General features: G+C 43.4%; 1 protein-coding gene across 2 annotated transcripts in view; it reads left to right on the forward strand.

The window, feature by feature from the left end:
* Positions 1-24,999, forward strand: part of GON4L (gon-4 like) — a 3,426,849-nt gene that overhangs the window by 1,585,852 nt on the left and 1,815,998 nt on the right. For both annotated transcript variants that reach the window (XM_044080158.1, XM_044080159.1), the window contains one exon: positions 17,853-17,956. In XM_044080158.1, the coding sequence (XP_043936093.1) occupies positions 17,853-17,956 (104 nt within the window). The remainder of the gene's footprint in view (positions 1-17,852; positions 17,957-24,999) is intronic.

Consider the following 24,999-nt stretch of genomic DNA (forward strand, 5'->3'; position numbering starts at 1 on the left):
AAGGATATCATAACTGCAGTCTTGGTTACAAAGGCACTGATGTAATTACTGATCAGCTGATTTGTGAAGGGGACACATTCTTCTGTGCAATTTTAACTTTAATTATCTTCCAATCCAATTCAGGCATCTGAGGTGCAAATACCTTTTGCAGTGCATATCATCATATCATAAACACCTTGGTAGGCAGGCATGTCTAGTCACTGAACCTGCCATTTCATTACCAAATACTCAGCAAGCACAATTCCTGAACATTTAGCATCTTCACAAAGTATATACAGGTGCATACTGACTGATGAGGAGCTCCTATAGCAGCTGGTAGAGGGGAGGCCTATTTTCAGCCATTGAATAAAAAAAATCATTGAACATCCTGGTCATAGAGCCGTTAGATCGCATTACGGTAGGGATCAGGAAATTTGCCCTTTCCCCACTGTAGTGCGATCTCAGAGTTGTTATTTGTAATTAGCAGGGGTGTGGTGAGGTGCAGCCACTCCCCACCCCGCATGATGAGTTTCACTGAACGGCATTTTCGATGTAATGCCATTCAGCAATTTTTCTCTTCAATGGCTGAGTATAGACCCAGTAGACAGAGGGCTGCCTGGATACCAAAGAGCAGTAGGAGAACATCTGTGAACCACCAAGAAATGTCCCCGCAGAACAAATGTAGAAAGAACATGTTTGAAGGCACACTTTCAGAGGTCTACAACTGAGATGACTCTCAAACATTAAGAATTCCCAGTGAGATAGAGGCCAGAGGAAGCCCAAATTGTTAAGATCAAGTAGTATGAGTTTAAAATAAAGAAACCACCAAAAGAGGCCAGTTTCTGGAGTTGCAGTCCAAGCTATAATGCTAGATGAAAGTATTTTTGAAACATACAATGAAAAACTCCTTTGACAACAGCATTTGTCCATCAGGTGGTTTGTTTGCTGATGACAAAAGTCAAAGGTGTTAGTAGTCCATCTGGAATGGGTTTATTTGGCAACTGAAAAATGTTTGTTTCTGGAGCAAAGAAAAAGAAAAGTTTTTTAATCTTCCTAAACTTTTGCAACTCCCAGACCATCTCTTCATTGAGCAAAAGGACTGAACAGCTGTCCCATCACTCTGAACCTAGTGCATTTGCTTCGTGAAGGACCAGATCTGGCAGTGCACATCCAGGATGTGAAGGCTCTCTCCTCTGTTTCTAGAGAGCACGGACAAGCTTCTCAGTAGAAACTGCAAGAAAAATCAAGCCTATCTAGAGTTTTCATTGTGTGATATGGTAAACCTCCTGTAGTGGAGACCCATGAGATATATGCAGGTGGCCCCTCTGAGCGACCTCTGTGGTATACTGTGTGTTGTTTTCAGAGAGAAACAATATTGCACATTGTAGCATTCAGTTTAAGCACATTATCTGTACGTACCAGGTATCAACTAGGGTAAGCTTTTTCTGAAGGTTACATATATCTGAGGGGATTTTAATAATTACATCCATTCTGCAGTTGTCTGCAAATTTGGTTAACCAAAGGTTCTTTTTATCAAGACTGAGAATGGAGAAGTCCATGCTGAACGTGATGGGATCCATTACGGACAACTGAGGGACTCCACTGGTTACCTTAACACTGTTTGAAGAGCTACCTGCCACACAAACTGTGTGGGTTCTGTCTTTCAGCCATTTGGTTATCCATCTAACCACATAAGGATGTATGTTTAAGGCAAATAGTTTCCTTAGAAATCAGGCATGAGGTATGGCATTGAATGGGTTGGCCAGATCAAGATAAGTTATATGAACAGCAAGACCACTGTCGATGGCTTGTGTGATTCCCCTCAAAGAAGTTAATAAGATTTAATAGGCATAATTTCCCTTTGTTGAAGCCAGATTGTTGTTGGTTAAGCCTGATGAGATTCTTGATGTCATAGTTTGACACTAGATGTGATACTCTGCATAGCTTTTCAGATCAGACTCGTAAAGCTGATTGATTTATAATTTCCAGGGCCTGCAGTTGTCACCCTTGTTGAAGGCATCACCGCAGTAGTGTGCCAGGAATCCGGAACATAGCTGTCAGCAAAGCTTAGGTTAAAAGCTTTAAGAGGCTCAACAAGAGCATGCTTATTAAGCACCCAGTTATGTTGTTACATCCTATGGAGGAAGTGATTTGGGTCTTTGATAACACCTTAAGGACATTTTCATTATTGGTGATTGGGGTGGTATAAAGGATTCTTGGTTGAGTGTCCTTTTTTAAGCCTAGCCATGCACCCCAAATCTCGTGACAAGTTCTGGTACCCATGATAAGTATAAGCATGAGCTTATTTACAAGCAGAGGCCTGGGAAATTAACCATTTTCCGGCTGCCTGTGTCCATTAGAGGCATAGGTGCCAATCCAGGGATGAATTCCCTGTTCCCCATCCAGTTGTCCAAGTTACACTTGAATTGGGTTAGGAAAGAACTTTGCTTCACATGGATAAGGGAGCCTGTTCCAGAGAAGGAGTCATCTCTGAGAGGCATGCCTAGCTCTCCAGCAAGTCCTATTTATATCACAGCCAAGGTTTAAGTTTTTAGAATGGGTAGGTCTAGTGCTGTTTGTTTTGCAGATACACAGGAGGACCATCAGAGAGGGGTTTGACAGTGCCTTGTATGCCAAGCATAGATCTCGCCTGTGGATTTGAAATTTCCTTTAGGAAGATTTTATAGTTATTATCTTATCATACAAAGCATCAGTGTGTTTGTCCTTCTTAATGCTGTATGATCATTTTTAAATCCCGGCATAACCTGCATTTGGTCATTCTTTGATCAGTGCTTTTCCCTAGTAACCAAAATGTAAAAATAAATAAATAAATAAAACAGTCCATCCACCACCCTATTTTATTGCAGGGATAGAATTCATTGGAGAAAGGTCTTACCTTGAAAATGCACCCACAGCTCAAGTTCCGTCTAAAATGAGTATATGAATTCCATATGATGGAACAGCTCTTAGTATGTTTCGCTGAAGGGAGAGAAGGGATGGTATTTGCTGAGCAAGCCCTTTGTAAATAAACTGCTGACTGCATTATTTTTGTCATCTGGTGACTAGCTGCCCATTAGAAAATACTGCTGTAAGAAGCTGCTCCAGTAGGAGCATTTTTTTTCCAGCACTTGCTCACAAACCTAACTCTGCTAAACCTTGTATTATTAACATTGAATTCTGGCATTTTTAGAATGAATATATCAGCAAGAATAAAAAACTATACAGTGAAAACACAGGGAAACGGTAAAGGACTGTTTGGAATCTGTGCCCTACTGCATCCTGTCAGTGTGGGTTGCCCCATACCCCTTTGCTGTAATTATGCCAACTCTGTGGTTACACCTGCAGAGAAGAATGGAAAGTTATGCTGCGTGGGGGAATATGCGTTACTCAGGCTTTACTTTATGTTGGTATGACCTTGGAGTTGATGTGTTTAATTTGAGAATGTGGCAAGAAAGCCCCCACATTTGGGGATTACAGAAATGTGTACCCCAATGCAGAAGATCAGTTAAAAAAAAGTCTTCAGGGTAGTAGGAAATCTGTTAAAATCTGACAGCATTAAACTTTCTTATCTATTTGCAGACGTCTCTGCTGTTGCCATTGGGTCAACCTGTGATATATTCACTACTCATCATTGTTTGAACTTTGACCCTAGCAGTCATTCTTTGGTTCTTCCATGCTTCCGGACTCAACCTTTTGAAAGTTCATCACTTAGCTACCCTCCCCCTTATGGTTCTGCACAGTCATAGTCTACCCACGGAGGATATCTAGTGTCAGATAAAATGGATACTTATCAAGTGAACTTCTTATCTGGGTCCAGACTACCATTTCCTTCTCTGTGTGCCTGGATAGTCCTTCTCTGCTCTGCTTTGCCTGCTTTTGGAATTCCCTATGTCTGACAAGTATGCCCTTGTATCCATGTAACACTGTAGACACCAAATTTTCATTGTTTATCTTGTAGTGCAGCAAATGTGCTCACTCAGTGGCTAGGAGCAAATTAGCAGGTTTAGATTAGGTGCAGTCTCTTAGAGTAGTTCATGATATCAAGATTGCTGTATATGGAGTGCGTGTATGCCCAAAAATATGTGAGTTCCTTACAAATATAGCTGAATCTTGACCCAACCCACTTTGGTTTTGTCAAGGGCAGGTCATGCATACTCATCTTGGTGGACTTCTTTTGAGAAGGTCACCAAAGCAATGGATGAGGGCAAAATGGTTCACACTGCCTAGTTTGATCCGGCCAAGGCATTTGACACACTACCCCACTCGGGTATTGTTGACAAACTCAAGAGGTTAGGTACAAACCCGTATGTCACCCAGTGGATAGACAACTGGCTCACAGACAGGACCAAGGAAGTTAGAATTGGGTAGTCCACCTCTGCAAAGAGGCCAGTAATAAGTGGGAGTCCCTCAGGGATCGGTCCTTGGACCTCTCCTTTTTGGCATTTACTTCTCTATGTCAAGGCCAATGTCAGTAGTCTCTGGCTGACTAAATTTGCAGATGATTGCAAATTAGGAGCTGTCATTGAATCCCACATTGACACAAATGTTCTTCAGGAAGGGCTGACACAGACAAAACAACTGGTGTCAGTGCCATGGACTAAAACTAAATGTCAAGAAATGTATATTAGTATCCTTTGGGAAGTCATCCACCCCTGAGAACTATCATATTGACAGCACACCCCTTAGATTTGACCCAGTAGTCGGGGACTTATGGACACACACACACACACCTTGGACCATCACGTGTCTACAGTAGTGAGGAAATCATTCTATGCTGCGTAATGTATAAACAAAGGTATGGCATCTAAGTCCAAAGAAGTCAATTTTCCCTTGTATTCAGCATTCGTCAGACCTGTCATTGAGTACAATGCCCCCTTTGGTATGTACCTAACCAGGCATATCCAGCAATTGGAATGTCCACAGAGATTCCTCACTAAAAGGTAAAAGAAGATATAGAACATGGGTAAAAAGACAATGTCAGTTATACATTGGTAAGAGAAGAAAATATATCAGGTAAGATTCGACAGTTAAAAGTACCCTTTCAGATGACCAAGCCTACAGGGGATCAGAGCTCCAGCATGTGATCAGAGAGAAGTTTGGGGAGTTAGTAGTAGTATGGGGTAGTAGTATGGGTAGGGTTATGTGATACAAAGGCATAACCAGGTACTAAGAAGGTGCGATTTGAGGGAGTTTTTGAATATGGATGTGGAGGGGGCAGTGGACACGGATAGGGGAAGAGAGTTCCAATGTCTGGCAACAGTGTGGGAGTAGAGCGCTTTCCCTGCATTATTGTTAGCCTTGGTAATGGAGAGGAGAGATTTTTCACTGGATGGTAGGTACCGGTTTGCAGTATAGACAAGTAAGTAGGTTGGATAATGAGGGTATTTTTTCAGGATATTTGTGAATATTGTAGGCTGTGCCCAGCTGGTGATAGTCAAGTAGCTGTGGTAGCTCAAGCCATTTTAGTTTTTTGTGTAGCAAACTTGGCTATTTTATTGTAGCATGATTCTAGTTTGTCTAGGTCACATTGTCTGATTTGGGTAAAGATTGGTGCTGCGTATAATAGAGTTGAGAAGAGGTGGCTTTGTGCAAGAGTGACTCTTGCTTTTTGTGAGAGAAAGGACTTATGCCTGTATAGGGAGCCTAGTTTTTTGTGAACTAGTTTTATGGTATGTGAGATGTGAACATCAAAGTGGAGATTGTCTATTTCAATGCCCAGAAGTTTGGTGTGGTTAGAAGGGGAGATGATGGTGCCGTCCTTAGATGTTATAGAGTTTTTTTTTTTTTTTTTTTTTTTTTTTTTTTATCTGTTAGGGGTAAATAGTACCAGTTTTGTCTTTTTGGGATTTAGAATTAGTTGGATACCCGATATCCATTTTTCTACTGAGATAAAAGTATCTTGAGTGAATGTATGTAGGGTGGTGGGAGATGAGGCAGAGCAGGTCAGAGTTGAATCATCTGCATATTGTATGAGTGTGGCATGTTGTGTAGAGCATTTGAGGTTATTTGTGAAAACGTAGAACAATAGCGGGCCCAGTATAGAGCCCTGTGGGACTCCTATGGTGGTTGGAAGTTGTATAGACAGAGTTCCTTTCCACTGGACTGATTGTTGCCTGTCCAACAGATAGCTTCTGAACCAGGCTATAGTAGAGGAGGTGAAGGATAATGATGTTAGTGAGTCTAGTAGAATGGAGTGGGAGACCATATCAAATGCTTTTCAATAATTTTTATTTATTTTTTTTTCCATTGGTCTAAAACATCATACATAGTAAAACAGGTAGAGGTAAGACCTCTTCACAGTAAGTAGATGATACACATTGATGGTAATACAGACATGCATAACAGAAACAATCAAAACTATTTAAACTATATACATAGATGCTTTCTATATTCGAGAAAAAAGAAAAAGGGTTGTTACATTTCAGTAAAAATTATTGTGATTGCGATTGTCTTAGAAAAAGGAGAGGGAAAAGAAGAAATATTTCCTTAGCTATAAATATAGTTTTTAATATGAGATCCCTTATTTGTAATTGATTCTGGTATATTGTCATGAACTAGGCAAGAATGATATTGAAGATTTGTTCCCATAATTTCTTATGTTTGATGTTTTTATTACCCTTGTCGATTAAAATTTTTTGGGTTAAAAGATGTTTGGTTGCCATTAATTTAAAATTCTTCCAGGATATGTTATTTAGGTTAAGCCAATGCTTTTGAGAGGTCTATGAAAATGGCTGATACATATTTGTTATCATTCCTGTGAAGGTTTATAATAATTAGTGAAGGATAGAAGGGCTGTGGTAGTGCTGTGATGTGGACTGAAACTGTGTTGTGTGGTAGATAGTAGATTGTGTGTGTTAAAAAAATGTCATCACTTGCAAGACATGACAAACTTGAGACGTGCTACTACAAAATTGCTAAATTTGCAACACATGTAAGTCACTGAAATGGCTCGAACTACCAAACTAAATGTCCTACTTGCAACTAATCACAATTCACAAAATGCTCTCTAAACTTATAGACTGTCCTGCCCTGACTTCTGTATTTAGCTACTACCACCCAAACAGGACCCTAAGAGCAGGGGATCAAAAACTCTTGCAAATCTAATCTTTTACCCGGCCAGCTTCTTTACTCTTGCTCAATAGCCAAAAACTGGAATGCTTTGCCTCTGCCAGTTAGAACATCCCAAAAACCTACCTCTTTTAAAACCTTCCTTCACAATCACCTATCTTCAAGCTGGAGGTGCACCTGCACTAAGCCCCCCCCCCCCCTTCGGTGACGCATGCTATACCACTTTTTAACTATTCTACTTCATATGCTCATAAAGTACTACTCTAAAGAGAGATCAAAGAGAATTTTTTCAATGTAAATCTTTAATTGATAATTTGACTGTACAAATTATACTATTCATATCGTTTTTAATATGTATTTTGTGCAAATCTTTACTTGATACTTTTGTCTGTACAGATTATACCATTCTTATTGTTCTATTACTACATATTTTGTATAAATTTAGTCCTTGCATCTCACCTCTTGTAATTTAATGGTTACATTTTTGTATTGTGGAACTTTTCTCCCCAGGCCTTCATTGAAAATGGGTTCTCTTTGGCCCAGTGGACTTTCCTGGTAAACAAAATGCAAAATAATAAATTACTACCTTGTTCTTGTCACAACTCCAGAGAGTTGCATACGTGTGATTTTTATACTTCAGTTTCTCATGCTGTGGCTCAGGAATTTGTTATAACACTGAAGGCACTCCTCGTTATTTTTTTGGTTGGGTCAGTCCTCTCTAGCAATAAGCATTTGGCACTTTTTTTCTTGAAGGACCTTTGTCCATGATCACATATGCCGCAACAGGTCTACTTTGGAAGCTCGAAGTCTCAAAATTTCAAACTTCATATGGTCGAGACCATAAGATCAAAGTTTTGAAGCTTCTAACAGTTTAAATGGAGATTGCCGTACAGCAAGGAATAGGAAATTTACTGATCTGAACTAGTTTACTTCACTTTATCTTCAGCCTGTGGGTACCGGCTCCATATCGGATCCGAGCCGGCAACTTCACTAGCATCTGCTCTGAGCTCCAAGCTCCTCCCCTTACCCATAATACACCACTACCTTCCATCCCCCAGATCTCTTTTGCCACGGCTAGCCTAAGCATCATGATTCTGAGCTCCAAGTTGTGAGTAGGGTTTCTGTCTTTATTAGCATTTTTTAAGTGTGTGTACTTGTTAGTGTAGGTTTCCTCTCCTCCTCCCCTCGCTGGTGAATTGAGTTAAAGCATTTTTTTTCTTAGCTTTTAGGTAGTTAGGTAGTTTTAGTGTATAGTTGTCCCCCCCAGCCATCTGTGTGCTTGTCTGAGTGTGTGGTGAGTGGCGTGTGTTGTGAGAACCAGTTTAAACAACTTGTTTAAAAGTTTACTCTTGTGGTGGGACATGGCAGACCTTCCCAAGCAAGTGTTAAAGAGGTGCACTGAGTGTGGCCACAAATTGTCTCCTGCTGATGGCCATACTCTTTGCGTGCTGTTTGGGTGCAGCCCACTTGAACACAAACTGTTCTGTTTGCATGGGTTTTAACCCGCATGTCCTCAAGGATCAGCAGGCCAAGTTAGCTTTGAAGGGCCTGCTACCTTCTACATAAACTGCCACCTCCTCTTCTGCTTCGGTCACAGCTGTCCCTGTGGCCACCTTTCCTTCTACTCTTGTCCTTCCTTCTCCTCCCTCCCAGGCTGGGGGCTGAGACTCACCCTCTTACTTCTAAGCCTGCGGAAGCGGAGCGCAAAAAAGGTAGAGAGAAGGAGAGAGAGCATTGTCCAGAGAAAAGAAAGAGGTCCCTGGACCTTTCAGCTCCATCTGGACCTCCCGCTAAGAGTCAGTCTAGGCACTGTGACTCCCATCTGCTCCGATCTCCTAGATTTTCTCCGGAGCCAAATGAGCCCTGACCACCCTCTAGAGCCTTGGTTCCCCAACCCGTCAGGTCGGAGTCCATGGCTTCATCACAGTCCACCCGCAGCCTCTCTGAAGTTGACATGGATAAAATGATGCGGAGGTTCATTCGCACACAAATTCAGATGGGAGTCTTGCCAGCCCCCTCTCCCTCTGCAGGGGGGGCTCTCTTCTCTTCTTTACACCAATATCTTCTTCTCCGATCTGACACCCAGTTTCAGGGTATATGGATCTGAGGATGGCCTTAGTCAAGGGGGGTCAGTGCCGATGGTACTGGTCTCTTCAACACCAGCAGCTGCCTTGGAGCTTGTTGGATCCGACCAGTTTGAATCAGAGTGGTTCTTTGAGCTGGAGCCTGGGTGTCGGATCCAAGAGGGTGGAACTTTTTCCATCGGTTCTGACATTGTCGGGTCAAGTCCCCCCCCCGCCGAGCGCCTTCTACTTCAGGCCCGACTCCGATTCTCGCTTCAGATACTGGGAGAACGGTTCCCTTACTGGTGTCCCAGGAAACTGTTCTCCTTCGGCTTTCGACGTTGTAGAAAGGGTTCTCTCCACTGGATCGAGCCCCCTGACTATATCTTCAGACTCTGCCCCAACTCCTCCTGCTTTCTGTGCGAATCCCATCATTTTACCCATGCTCGAGGAAGCCCCAGGTGGTTTCCCCTGAGGAACAAGTGGTTTGTGAGTTCCCTCTGGAAAGCCCCACCAGAGAGGTACCTCACAAGCATACGTGCAAGCGGAGGATGCACTTGGACTCCCCCAAGTCCCTCACTGAGGACACAGATTTGGATGACTAGGAAGGTTCCCCCAGATCACCTCCTGAGGATGTCTCCTTTGGAGACATCATGGAAATCTTACGCCAGCGGAGAGGATGGTCCACCCCAAAACCTTCCTCGGATGAATCTGTGTTCCTGGAGGCTTTCGACACGAGCCCATCTACTTCCTAGGTGTCCCCTCCCTCAGATCCCTTGGTGGACTTGGTCACCTCGCAGGCTTGGAAGGAGCCGGACACTGTGGAACTAATCCCTAAACACCCACACAAAATTTTGAGCCCCCTCCTACAGACAGACCAGTGTGGAATAAAGGGTCCCCTGTTGACGCTATGGTGGTAGCAGCTGCCACCAAGAAGGAACTAGCCCAGGAGTGTTCCTCGATCCATTCCCCTGATCATGAGTCTAGGATGATGGACCGCCTGGGGAAGCGGGTTTAGGCATCAGCGACCTTTTCTATCAAGGCGCTGAACTATTTGGCCCACGTTACTAGACTACAGCGCGATCTGGTTAAGGAACTGGCTGAGTCTCCCCCAAAGTCCATGTCGCAGGAAGACAGAGCCACATTCTCTGTGAGGATGGCTACCTTGACAGCGGTTTCAAACACGTCCATGTGACTCCTCTCACATGCAACTGAAGGACCGGCTAGGGAAGCTTGGTCCGGCATGTCCATGAGGCGCAATGCCTGGCTCAGATTGTCAGTTCACAGAACCCTTCAAGGTGTCTTTTGCGAACGCCCCTTATGACGGTTCTACCCTTTTGGGTAAGACTGAGACATATTGGTCTAGAGTGAAAAAGACGGGAAGACACTGTCTGCCGTTGGAATCCGCTTCTTGAACCCTCAAAGATGCTTTTCTCGGAATCAGTGAGGGCAAAAGAAGATGTGGTTCTGGAAGTGTCCGTATTCCCGGGGCACTCAGTGCTCTTCTTCCCCCAGAGGCAGAGGGGGGGGACAGGATAGACGACGGGCCCAGAGGCAGAGGTCTGAGGAATTTTGGGTCTCAACCTTTCTTGGACAGGCCCATGCAGCAACCCTGAGGGGTTGCCTGACTGCTATGCTTTGGAGGCAGTCGGGGATCACCTGTCATTGCACCTGGCAGCATGGAAGTCCATGTCATTAGACCGTTGGGTGCTTCAGATAATTTCCAGAGGCTATTCAATCCCGTTTGTGGTTCCTCCCACACCTTTCAAACACCTCCCGGACGTACCACCCACGCAAAGGGAGGCAGCAGCACTAGAAATCTCCATGCTGCTAGAGAAACGAGCCATCAAATCCATCCCCCCAGATCAGTCCGGATTGGGCATTTACTCCAGGTTTTTTTTGGTGCCAAGGAAAATGGGGGATTTAAGGCCCATTCTGGACCTATCTACTCTGAACCTGTCAGTTGTCAAAGAAAAGTTCCAGATGGTTACCTTACAGTCCATCATGCCGTACCTGCAAGAGAGTGACTGGATGTGCTCATTCGACCTACAGGATGCTTACTATCACATAAAGATGCAGAGAAGCTCCAGAAGGTTCCTCCGCTTCCGGATAGGAGCCAGTCATTTTCAGTTCCGAGCCCTACCCTTTGGTCTCACCACAGTCCCCATGGTGTTCACCAAAGTGATGGCAGTAGTAGCGGCTCACCTGAAACTTCAGGGGATTCAGGTCTACCCTTACCTGGGCGACTGGCTGGTTACTGCTCCCACCAAGCGTCTACTTTGTCGGACCAGAGATTATTTACTAAAGCTTGCACTCCACTTGGGAATTGCAAATCAGCACAGCCAAATTTTTCTGAATCCTGTCCAGGTGATAGAGTACATTGGAGCACGGATAGACTCGCTACAGACAAAAATCTTCCAGACCACTGAGAGAATTCGAAACCTAAGAATGCATGTAGCCTTCATTTACCGTTCTCACCTTTCCTCGACAGAATTGGTTTTGAGGACCCTAGGTTCTATGGCAGCAACTGTAATGCTTCTTCAGTGTGCTCGATTACATATACGAGTACTACAGTGGACTATAGCAGTGCAATGGTCCCTGTTGGATCTTCTGTTGTCGCATCCAGTACACCTCAGCCGAGTCTGCAGGTCATCCTTTCTTTGGTGGATGCATTCTTCGGAAATTCTGGAGGGACGACCTTTTGTTCCAGCTCCTGCCCAAGCCACAGTGACCACGGATGCCTCCCAACTAGGCTGTGGGGGGGGGGGGGGCATTTTTCAGGTAGGACAGTCTACGGTATGTGGTCCCCTATTGAGACCAGTTTCCATATAAACATTCTGGAGATGAGGGAGGTCCTTTTAGTGTTGCAGGCCCTTCATGCCTTTCTACCTCTGGAAACCATTGCAATCCAGTCAAACAACACGTCAGTGGTCTGGTATATCAACAAACCGGGAGGGACCAGATCTTGCCCCCTTTGTTGCGAGGCTATGAGAGTTTGGGAATGGGCAATCTCCACCGGTCACTTTCTGATAGCAATGGATATTTTGGATGGTCTAATATTCTAGCGGACAGACTAAGCCAGACTATTCTGATGCCTTACGAGTGGTCTCAGAATCCTTCAATAGCAGAGCAGATCTTTATAGAGTGGGGTCAGGTTTGCTGTGATCTCTTCACATCTCCTTCCAACACGAAGTGCTAGCTCTTCTCTCTGAACCCCCTCCGAGGGAGTCCCCCAGAGGCACTTTAGTGCATACTTGGCCTCCCGTTCTTCTGTATGCTTATCCACCTGTACCCCTTATTCTGAAGTTTCTACAGAAACCTTGTCGACTGGGGAGCAAAGTGATCCTCATTGCCCCGTTTTGGCCTTGCCAGGTATGGTTTCCCTTCCTTTGGTCTCATCTTCTAGCTCCGCCTTGGATCCCATTCAGGATCTCATTTCACACCCCTCGAGGGTCCCTCATCCAAATCTGGACATTCTGAGGATCACAGCTTGGCTGCTCCAGTTCCTTAATTGCTAGGACTCTTGGATTGTCTTCTTTGGTCAGGTCTATTCTGGTGGCAGCTCATAAGTCGTCCACCAGGAAGGTTTATCGTAGCAAATGGAAAAAGTTTTCCTTTTGGGCTCTCAAAGGAGTTTAGATCCTTTCACAGCTCCTATTCTGGCTGTTCTGGATTTTCTGGCAAATGTTTTTCAACAAGAGGCTAGCTTGTCTACGATCAAGGTTCAACTAGCTGAGAGTTCTGCTTCTTCAGCCTCTTCCAGATTGTGTAAAGCTTTTATCAAAGATACCCTCCTCTTACGTCCTCCAGTCAAAGATCCATTCCTCCATGGGACCTTACTGTGGTTCTTCAAGCATTGGTCATTCCGCCATTTGTACCTGCAGCAACCACAGACCTTAAGTTTTTGTCTTGGAAAACAGCATTTCTAGTGGCTATCAGCTCTGCTAAGAGGGTTTCAGAACTGCAAGCATGGTCTGTCAAGGTTCCATACACGATTTTCCATAAGGACAGGGTTTCCCCTCAGACCAGTCCTTCCTTTCTCCCAAAAGTAGCATCAGAGGTTAACATCAGTCAAACTATCAATTTACCTGTTTTCTTCCCGAACTTTACAAACAAAATGGAATACAAGATGCACTTGTTGAATGTTCATAGACAGTTACAATTCTATTTACACAGGACTAGAACCTTTCGCAAATCTCACCAATTGTTTGTGTCTTTTTCTAAACCTTTTTTAGGTAAACCTATCTCCAAGGTTACCATTGCTAGGTGGATCTCCTTATGTATCTTTCAGTTCTACAAGGATAAAGGGTCGTCTCTTCCGGGTCAGGTTAAGGTTCTGTGTCGAGAGTATCATTGGATGATATTTGTTCAGTGGCTACTTGGTCCTCATCTCATACCTTTATTTCTCACTATAAATTGGATTTGATGTTTAAAAGGAGAGTATCCTTTGGTTCTGCTGTGCTCCGGAATGTTCTTTCTTGAGGGCCACCCAGGTATTTTAGTAGCTGGGGACTTTGTCTAACGGGTTGAAGATCAAATGAAGTAAACTACTACAGATAAAGAAGTTATGTAATCACCGTAACGTTCCATCTGAGTAGTTCTACTTCATTTGTCTTCAACCGTCCCTCCCGCCTTCCCCCTGGCCTTACCATATGGACAGCTTTTTAGCTGGATTTAGGTGTGTAAGGTGTTTTTTGAGGTCGGGGTCTCAGTGTAAGTTGCAGCATACTCGATCTGGGGGATGGAAGGTAGTGGTGGTGTATTATGGTTAAGGGGAGGAGCCTGGAGCTCGGAGCAGATGCTAGTGAAGTTACCGGCTCGAATCCGATACGGGTCTGGTAACCACAGGTTGAAGACAAATGAAGTAGAACTACTCAGATGGAATGTTATGGTGAGTACATAGCTTCTTTTTCTTTTCACTGTAGTGTGATCTCCAAGTTGGTGTATTTAATTAGTGAGGGGGCTTGCCTCCCAACATAAACGTTAAAAAAAATTGTTTTTATTTATTTCTTTTTTATTCACGTTTTGAACTTTCAAAACGTTGATGTTATAGTCTCTACCGTATGAAGTTCAAAGTTTTGAAAGTTCGAGTTTCCAAAGTAGAGTTGCCACAACACCATGCATTGACTATGTAATACTGATCATTCCCAGCCCCCATCATTTCATCTTTTCCTCATGCAAAGCTCTGATTTGGGTCCCTCAAATCAGTGACAGCGGCCCTGCATTGTCCTTCCCTTTTGACTTATTTTTACTGCTTTGAAGGTTTGTAATTTCTGAGGGATGTTAAAAAGAGTGTCTTCATAGGCCCGACAGGAGGGTCTCTTTAATGCTTATGGAAGCTGGAGGACTAGTGAAGCCTATTCCTCCTAGAAGTACTTTTGCATAGTCTTGTGCTTCTTAGAGCTTTTAAGTTGTAGTGGTCACATTCATATATTCTTTGGATGATGTCACCTTTGGGAGAGACGCATCACACACACTTCCCATTTTTGGGGTTATGTCCTAGGTTGTAAGCTCTACCCATCCTACAGCTCATTGGTTTGATCCTCAGTTGCCCATCCTAATTTCTGTGAGGAGTTCCTTGAGTTGTCTTGTTGAGAATTAGGGGGTGCTTGATGGCAAGGCTCCTTTTCCTAACGGTTCCTCCTTACCTGACTGATTAACCCTTTTAGAAGAGGCACAGCATGAGCTCATTCCAGGCTGTGTGGCCCACGCATGCAATCTAAATGCTTGCATGAGTTTTATGAGTTAGTCACATGCTAAATTTCACCCTTAAAGGCTAAGGTGTATTGCCAGGACCAGTCCAGTGCAGGTATTTTTTTGCATGCTGCCTTAGATACATGAAATGCTTCCATATTGAATCAACACCTTATAAGGATCTGTCATGTGTGCTTAGGTACAGTATTGAATCTTGCGTATTTGGGGTGAGTGTGAGAATTCTTTTTCTTGAAGACCTGCCAAGGTTTTAAGCTTGGAGACAGTCATTCATGTGCTGGATAAAGCTTTGGAATACTAGGCTGTTTCCCCTCCTCATGGGATGGACATTGCCTTTCCCACCCAAGTCTTGCAGTGCTTGAAGGATTGCCTGAACTTTGTCCCAGGCAGTTCCAGGGAGTTGTTATTGTGCTTCTGATACATCATTTTCCACTAGCCAGTCGTTGTGAATGCAGTGTCAGAGGCCTGAAGGTTCTTTCACTCTTATAAAGCAGACCTCTCGAAGACCATTAGCAGTTTTGAGTGAGGTTTTGTTCATTCATCTAGCCTTTCTGGTGGTCTCAGTAGGCCTTCACTGAGGCTAGGTTTTGTTCATTCATCTAGCCTTTCTGGTGGTCTCAATAGGCCTTCACTGAGACTTTAGCTACTTTTTGTCCCTTTTCAGTGGGGGAACAAAGTAGCCTTAGAGGGGTACAGATTTGAAAGCAAAGTATAGTCCTCTGCCACTTGGATCTGGAGTTAATTAGCTGTCTCTCATTTGTCAGAATTGTAGTCCCACTTGTTGGTGTCCTTGCGAGGTGTGCATAAGGCTCTTCCTCTGTCCAGGACTAAGGACTTCATTCAGACTGTTATCGGTGCCGAAGTTGTGGCTCCTAACTTTAGTTGCTCTCTGGTGTTCATAGTGTATGCTTTGGCCAAGGTGGCAGGCATTGCCACATGCCTGTGATATGATGGTTGAAGAGGTCTTTCCTGTCAGTTTGTTGTTGGAAGGCATCATTTACCAAAGCATGGGCATTTTGGGCAGGTGTGGCAGTCTTTGCCAAGCTCCTTCCTATGTAGAAGCTGACCTTCCCTGAGTCAACACGGCCCATTCCCACCTTTGTCTGTGTTCTTTCTCTTCAAGAGAAAGTAGAGGCCCTTCATGTGCCATTCTTGAAGTGCAAGTAGCCTTGTGGCTGCTCCTATACTCGAGTTAGCTGCCTTTGTTAAGGGACCGTGGAATTGCTAACTCAGTAAGCCAGCCTGCCTTGGTTGTAGTGGAAGAATAAAGTTGGGTAGCTCCCCATTTAGTCTCACCAGGAAAACTTGACTTTAGGGTTTTCATTTGGCGGCTGACACTGTGGACCCCCTGCACCTGAGTATGTAGTTTGTCATTTCCTTATGTTGGCCTTCAGATAGTCTGTTTACAGTTTCCCTGTTTCAGGATATGTGTAGTTGCCCTACAGTACCCCTAGGGTCCATGCAATGGACCTGTACCAGTGAAATTAATTCTTGTGGTCTTCCAGTTATACTCCTGTGATTTCCTTTGTAAGGAAGGGAATGCCAGCTTGTTGAACTGGACCCAGGGTGGTTTTGTGGGAGATGAGGTGTTCCAGAGGCAGTCTCTGTGTGCCTCTTGATATCAGGACCTTCTCATCTGTTTGTTGGGGCTACAGGTCATAGAACAGATGCCAATCAGTCTTTACCCTTTTAAAGTTTTCTGTTATCTAGCGTAATCCACATCATCTTCATGTTCAAACATGTAAATCTTGGTGTCTGAAACCCCTGTTGCCAGACAATCATCACCCTCTCTCTACACATTCCCCACCAAGAAAGGCAATCATTAAGGCAGTTATCAAGGGTAGTATGAGGATTTTTGTCGTATATACTCACTCCTGCAAGGGACCTTACCTGCAAGCAGTCCCACTCTCTTTCCTCAGGTACAGGAGGTAGTGTCCTCAGTTTCCACCATAGAGGTCGCACTTTGCTATGTGTTCCCCACGCACCCTCAACCTTCCCTTCCTCCCAAGAGAGGTGAGTGGGCCATGCCCCTTCACTTTCTTCCTCTCCTTTATTGACTCTTCCAGTACCAGGGCTGCTAATCAAACCCTGATTGCCTAGGTCACAGTTAGAGATGCATCCCTGTGAAGCTTGTATGACCACAGAGTTAATATATTCAAATAAAAAGGAGTAGGAAGCTTGCTGTATAAAGAATTTTGTTTTAGAGGTTTCCTTTATATTTTCAATAACACTGCATTTTTTCAACTGAATGATGCTTATCAATAGTTTTGTTTCATTTTACATGGGTTTATTCTGGTGTTTGATGCCATGACATTAAATCCTGGATTTCATTGTTTTCCAAAGAACTTTAATATCACAACATTTCCCTCCTGAAAGAGAAAGCTTTTTCTTGTCAGAGTTTCAAGAACGTTTTGGGTTTGACTTGATATCCAACCTAGACTGGCCTTAAGAGTTTTTGCTGTCCTAATTTATAGACAGCACTAGCTTTAGCTTATTTTCTATATTCTTCTTGCATCTTTTTTTTTATGCCCATGTATTTGCTATATTTTAAATGTTTTATTTTCTATATTCATCTTTCATACTTTTTATAAAAATAAATAAATAAAAATGAAAGGGCATTATTTCTGACTACCTGCATCTTGTAGTAACAAAAAAGTTGAATCCTTGTCTAAAATGCATGCTTATTTATATAGGCGCTCTCACAACTCCATGTGCTTTATATTTATTAGCAAAATGTGTGTATGTTTTTATCTGTCTGTCTATGTTTACTTGGAGTAGTGTACTGATTACCACAGCCTGGGTAATTCTATCAGATTGAATACAAATTCATAACACTCAAAATATAAAGACATAATAAAACAGAGATGCTGATGCTGTAAGTTTGCAGGCAGTACATTTTTTTTCAGATGCATAACTGCATAAAACAGAAAGATACAGTTCTACCCTGGTTAGCAAAACAGACTTGCTGAGGGTGTTTGTGATTGATTTTATATTAAACTGATTTTGATGAAGGATTTAATTATGTTGCAGGCTCAGGATGAGATTAGAGTTCAAGAACCTAAGACTCAATGTGAGGAGGACAACAGAAGAACGACATACCACTTTGTGACTTTTAACATTCCAAAGGTCATTAGGTGAGAAGCCTTTTTTTTTTTTATTTCAGCATTTATTGACGGACTCAAATAATCTGTAGTACAAATATTGTGAAATCCTCATGCAAGCCGACCAATACCTTCCTTAGGCTGATGCATATCTTTAAAGCAACATATTAATTTCCCTGAATTTAACCTTTGGTTTCAACCCACTGCTAGGGATTACAGTTTTCATTTATGTACTTTTAGTAATCAAGAAAAAAAAAAAAAAGAGTACACCCTCACTGGTGGTTTATAAACTAACTCGCAGATAACATAATCTATCGGAGTGTATACATTATTTTCATGATTTATCAGTCTCCTTTTCTCTGATTCATTAATTCCATATCTGTTTGTAAAATCATTGACACTCATGCTGTCAAGATATCAAGTCGTCTGAGCTTGTTTCATTCTTTGTTATAGACACTCCTTCAGATATTAATTAGCAAAATGTCATGGTATTTCCAGTTATGTCCCACTACATTACCAGTGTTCCCATGTTAAAGCTGTTCAGCTTATATCCGAGGTTGCCTTTGTTTCTCTTGTGAAGTTGACCCTTGTCATTCTTCTGGCCTTTCGTTTATTGACTTGGCATCCCTCACATTTATCCTGTCAGACACTTGACATCCATCCAGTTGTAATAAGTCGTACAGGTGTTAGCTCCTATGTAGCTAATCCTGTCTTTTAACAAACCACTTTTAGAAATCCTGGTCACCTATCAAGTCATATTTGCTACTTTAATTGTTCCACCCTATTTTATCTAAGTATCTCGGCCATGACCGCCAGTGTCTAGTGAATTTAACATCCTTTCCTATTTTTGCTCTGTTCCTTCACTAAATGAATTAATTATTTTTATAGTCAGGCTTTCCACCTTTTTTGCTAGTAGGAGAATGACCTACTTCATCTCCCCAGTTTGTGTTGCCATGTTGTTCCCATCACTTTCTCCCAATAAATACTTTTTCATTGTTTATGAGGTCAACCCTACCTATATCTTTTAACAGGTCATCCAGCTGTACAGCTTGAAATTACATAATCCCTCTCAGCTCCAAAAAACTTGTGCCCAGGAACCTAGTTATCCCATGTTGCATCTTCAACGTAGACCACTTGCTCCTGGAAACATTTCATGTATCTTCTCTGGAGAGTAGAAATATTTGTGTAGACACTTGTTGACACCAGTGCAGATATCCTAAACTTCCTGGACATAACTGCCTTCTCTGATAATAACGCACAATTCTTCACACCCCCCTGCATGTATTTGTGTTCTCAACAAATGTTTCCACTACCCCATTATCTTGTTAATCACTGTTCATCTTCCTTTTGCATCATGCTGTACATTCTGGGGACTTTTACCTGCATCAGCATTCCATCTGTGTCACCCACTTTTCCAGTCCCAGTGAGTTCTTCTGTACTACCTGAATCCTGAGATTCTTGCCTGCTTCTCCATCTTAAAGCCTAGAATTTCAAGTGTAGATATGCCAGAAGACTTAATATCTCCTCCTCTTCCTCTTAAAGTATTATCCTGTTCCCAAGACCTTTTCCTCATCCTAACCTTGTTTTATTTATTTATTTGAAATGTGTTAACTGGGTTAGTCTGACTGAGCAGGAAAGCCCCTTTTCAGCAGAGACCCGAGGAGAAAAGCTCCAAAATATAAAAATTATAAACAATACAACATAGTTTAAACAGTACAAAATTGTATAAGCAATGCAAAAAAAGTTTAAACAGTACAAAAAAATACATGAACAGAAGAAAAAATAATTTGACATTGACTGCAGAGAATAATATTGGTAAAAGCATGGTAGATTTAAGCTATACCAGCAGTAAAACAGACAACATTAATAAAAGCATGGTAGATTTAAGCTATGCCAGCAGTAAAACAGACGTAGAATTAAGCTTTACCAGCAATAAAACAGGCGACTAGTCAGAAGTCTTAGGATTGTTACATAGAAACTGAGAGTGACAGGATAGTTAACGGTAGGCAGTTAAAGAACAAGTTAAAATGTGACATGTAAATAACGTCTACATTTTGATAAAATGGGCCTGCCAGGAGAAGACAGAAATTTCAGAGTATTAGTGGAGAAATAGAGGAGGAGAGGAGGGATGAGGAGAAACTATATCAGGTTGGAGTAGGGCAAGGGCAAGACCATGTTTTGTGCATATAATCTTTTAGCATTTTTTTTAATAGGAAGCCATTAGTGGCAGCTATTAGGTCTGGGGGTAGTTTATTCCAGGAGTTGGCAACTCCATGACTGTACAGAAGTTTACCTATTTGTTTCAGGGGCTTATATACTTCCAGTAAGCAAGTTTTGTTTGGCACTACGTAGGCCGCGTTTGGGAATATAGGGAGAGATTAAGGTAGAGAGGGCAGGGCAGTAGAGGGATTGGTTTCCTTGTCCACCCCTACAATCCCCCTCTTTATTCCCAAGTCTACCACTAATCTGGAAAATATTCTGTGCGTACTCCCGCAGTCTGTGTGCCTGAAAAATTGCACTTATCTATTTATCTACCACATCAAACATGAATGGGTACATGGCCCTGGCCCACCCTTCCCAATATAACTTTGAGTAAGTCATCCCTTCCTAGCTGTGGGAATCATTTTAGTAATGTGTCTTACCATCTTACCCTGTAGCCAACTGCATGGCATTTGCCCCAAAAGAAAACTGGATAGTTTTCATGTACGAAGTGAGATTGAGGACTGCCACTCCACCTCTGCAGGTTGGTAACTGTGTTATTTGTCAGCTCATTCAGTTTCTACTCCCACCATAAAAATCTGTCATTGAAGCCTGCAACTTGCACAGTCGTCTTATCTCATGTGGGTGCTAGAAAAAAACTATCCCATACAAAGAATGTAGTGAAACTACTGAAGGAAAAGCAATTATGCTGGTAGATCCTGTCAGATTCTTGATCAGTGTACAGTGGAATTCTTGTAAACTGACAGTTCTCCAAAAGTTTCTGTCTAAACTTTTACTAACTTATTAGTCTAGCACTTTACCAGACATCTTGCAGCAATTATTGTAGCGCACAAAAGTGCTACCAGCACTAAACGTTCTACAAAGAAACAGGTCCAGTACTTATTATTTATGCACACCACACCAGGCATGTCTAAAGGTCAGTTCCCTGTGCTTTCCCCTATTAATCTGGTGAACTTGGGCATCCTGTGGTAATTTAGTAACTGCCTCATGTACACTAACAACCCTCTTCTCTTACCTCCCAACACTCAGACTTGCAAGAGATGCACTTGTATATCCAAAGTGGAAGCCACGCACTCTCCAGCCAAGACCGGAATAGCTGGCCAAGAGGAGAAGGTCAACACTAACACCACACGACTTGGAACACACAGCCCTCCAGAACACACACCAGTGCTGGCTTCACATAAAAACACAAACCACATACTCACCTTCATGGAGGCTTCAATAAAAATCTACCCAAACAGCAGAGACTTCCAAGGCAGAAACACTCTCGACCACCACAACACACTAATCACGAGACACACAACTCTCCTAAACAGTGTGCCACCTAACCAAAGCCCCTAAGGCAAAACAGCATGCCCAACACACTAGTCATAGGTGACTCCATAGTGAGGCACATTGGTGTTTCACTCACTCGGTTGAATAAGGAGAAAGTAACAGTCAGCTGCCTGTCATTAAGCCACGGTGGTGCAGCGGTAGCGTTGTCACCTCACAGAAAGAGGTTCTCCCGTTCGATTCTCAGCTGGAGCACTTTCTGTGTGGAGTCTGCATGTCCTCCCTGCAGTCGAGTGGTGTTCGAAAGACATGCATGAATGGGCATGCCTTCGTTGAAGGTTGGGCGTTGAGCTGTCACCGTAAAAATCTACTGCTAATCATTAGCGGACCGGAGTTCCACTGTGGCGACCCCCTAACCGGGAAAAGCTGAAAGAAGAACAAACAGCCAGCTGCCTGTCAAGTGACAGGATCTGCCACATAATGCACGCACTCAGTTCCCTCAACAACAGGTACAAATATGACTCTGTCATTGTACATGTGGGTGTGAATGACCTGAGACATACCTCCCTGGACTACATGAAGAGAGACATGGAGGAGTTCTCGGATTATGTAGCCCAGGCGGGTATGACCCTCTGCCTGAGCAACCTCCTACCATCTCCCAGAATGATACCACAGTACAAGCAGAAAATGATTGATTTGAACAATTGGCTAAGTTTCTGGTGTCATTCTAAGGGGATCCAGTATCTGTCTGCTTGAGATGACATGACTGACTTACCTCGATGCTTTGCCAGAGATGGCCTGCATCTGTCACCCCTGGGCTTCCAGATGCTCTTGCCACCCCTATAGTGCCTTTTTAGGCAGTGTTCCAAAGACCAAATTACCACCGTAACAGCTACAAACAAATGCAGTCTAAGGGTCATGCTGCGCAATGCTAGACGTCTAAATCTCAAAATGCACTCGCTCGAAGCACTCTGTTAAATGGAGAACATTGACATTTGTACTGTAAAAAGAGACCTGGTTCAAGGCAGCAGAAAGCACCCCTGCATTACCAGGCTATAACTCATTCCATACCTTTCGGCCCCAGAGCTTGGACCGAAGTTCCAAAGGCGGTGGTGTTTCCATATTCATAAAGGATGCGCACACCTCCAGACTGGTAGCCTAACATAATGCATCAGAGATACTTCAGATGCAGCTAACATTGGGTAAGATAGTAATTCATGTCGCCTGCTGTAGCTCCCCAACCATGTCCCAAGACTCGCACTCCACGTTCCTAAGCACCCTGGAGAATATTAAGGTCCAACCTATCACTCTCATACTGGGCGACTTCCAACTACCCCTCCATTAACTGGGAAAACTATTCATGTACCAATACAAGTGCCCAACATTTCCTGGAATTCATTAATTCCAACGCTCTGGACCAGCTCATTGTCACCCACACTAGAGGTAGCAACATCCTTGACCTGGTCATTACTGACATGGGCTACTGTTGCTCTACACCAATAGTCAGCTTCTCCCTGGTTATATCTGACCACAAACTAATCACCTTGGAAATCCACATCCCCCCCCCCCCACCACCACCACCACCTCAAAGGTAACTACCATGAAAAACTTTTCCAAAGCTAACTTTGGACTCCTAAAAACAGAGGTGACTAACTTCACGGCACCCATGCAAATGGATAATAGATGCATGACCGCCGAATCATACACCAGTGCACTGTACGAACATGTACACAAATGCTTGGATCTCGCCATACCCAGTAGAACCAAGACACTCGCTTCCATAAAAAGGAAGCCACTCTGGTGGTCCCCTGCCATAAACAAATTATGCAACAGGAGGAGGATACTGATGCAGAGTAAGGTGAAGTCCCAAGACTGGAAAAACTCCCTTGTCAGCCTCAACAAAAAGTTGAGATTCTGCATCAAATCCTCTAAAGCTAGCTATGAAAACAGAATTGCAGCAGATAGTAAAGACAATCACAAGGCCTTCTATAGTTATGTAAAGAATCTCCATGGTAATATCCAGATTTTCCTATGAGGTACTTAATGGTACCTCCTATACCAAGCCAACAGATATTGCCAATATACTGGCCGACAGATTCAGTGCCAGCTTTACCCCTCTCTCCCCCACCAAAGGACTAATCACAATGCCAGTATTTTGCCAGGCACCCAGTATTACTGCTGCACAGGTTAAAACAGCACTGTCCAAGGCCAAGAATACAGCTTCTGTGGGACCAGACAATATCCCTGGCTGTGTTCTACATAAACTACTGAGTGAACTGGCACCTCACCTGTGTGCCCTGTTCAGTCACAGCCTCACCTTAGGCTTTGTCCCTACCGAATGGCACACTGCTACAGTCATGCCTCTCCACAAAGGAGGAGAGACTACAGACCCTGGGAACTATCACCCCATTAGCCTGATGAGTCTGATATACAAAGCTATGGAATGCATCATCATGGACCTAATAAACAAGGATATAGGGAATCTCCAAACTCTGAAATCCCACACAGTTTGGTTTTGTGAAGGGTAGATCATGTTTGCTCATTCTGGTTGATGACCTTGAGTCATTCACCAGAGCTGTGGATGAAGGGAAGGTGGTTCATACAGCCTACCTTGATCTGACCAACGCCTTTGATACCATTCCCCACTCAGGAATCATAGAAAAACTCACTGAGCAAGGCATTAGCACATGTATTAGTAGGTGAGTTGCAAACTGGCTCACAGATAGCTACTTTCACACTGTGGGCTCTGACTTCAAGTCAGTCTGCCGACCTGTTACTAGTGGGGTCCCACAGGGTTCGGTCCTGGGTCCTCTCCTGATTGGTATCTACTTCTCTGAAGTCCAGGCCAACACGAAGGGACTCTGGATGACCATGTTTGCAGATGATTGCAAGTTGAGAGCTATTATTAACTCCCCAAGTGATGTTGACATCCTACAGAAAGGCCTCACTGAGGCCAATGACTGGTGTCAGAACCATGGCCTTAAGCTCAATGCCAAAAAATGTCATCATCCCCTTTTGGAAAAACCTGGTTCCCATGAATTACCACATCGATGGTACTCCACTGAACACAGAAGGAGTTGTAAGATGTCTGGGAACACAGGTTGACAGCCACCTCTCTTTTGACCACCACATTGCCACTGTGGTCAGAAAGTCCTTCTATGTGGCACATCTTACTAAGGGTTTTGCATCCAGGAAGAAAGAGGTCATTGTCTCCCTCTACTCTTCCCTCATTAGGTCAATCATCGAGTACAATGCCCCATTTGGCATGTAAATCACTAGACACCTGCAACAACTGGAGAGGCCACAAGAGGATCCTAGGCCTTAAACACTTGTCCTATATGTACAGACTGAAAAAACTCCCAACTATTCTCCGTCTCATATCGCCTGCTTAGAGGCAATCTGTGCTTGACTTAGGACAAAGCCATGTCTGACCCAGCTCTATTAGAAATGCTACATCTAAAGATATCCCAATCCCTCCGCACCACACACTCCAGAGACCTTAACCTCATTACTACAATCAACAGAACAAGCTGGAGGGACAGTTTCATAACACAGAGACTGCCCATGCTATGGAATAGACTTCC

The sequence above is a fragment of the Protopterus annectens genome, chromosome 8.part0, assembly GCF_019279795.1.
Source record: "Protopterus annectens isolate FY-2018-M chromosome 8.part0, PAN1.0, whole genome shotgun sequence".
NCBI lineage: Eukaryota > Metazoa > Chordata > Ceratodontiformes > Protopteridae > Protopterus > Protopterus annectens.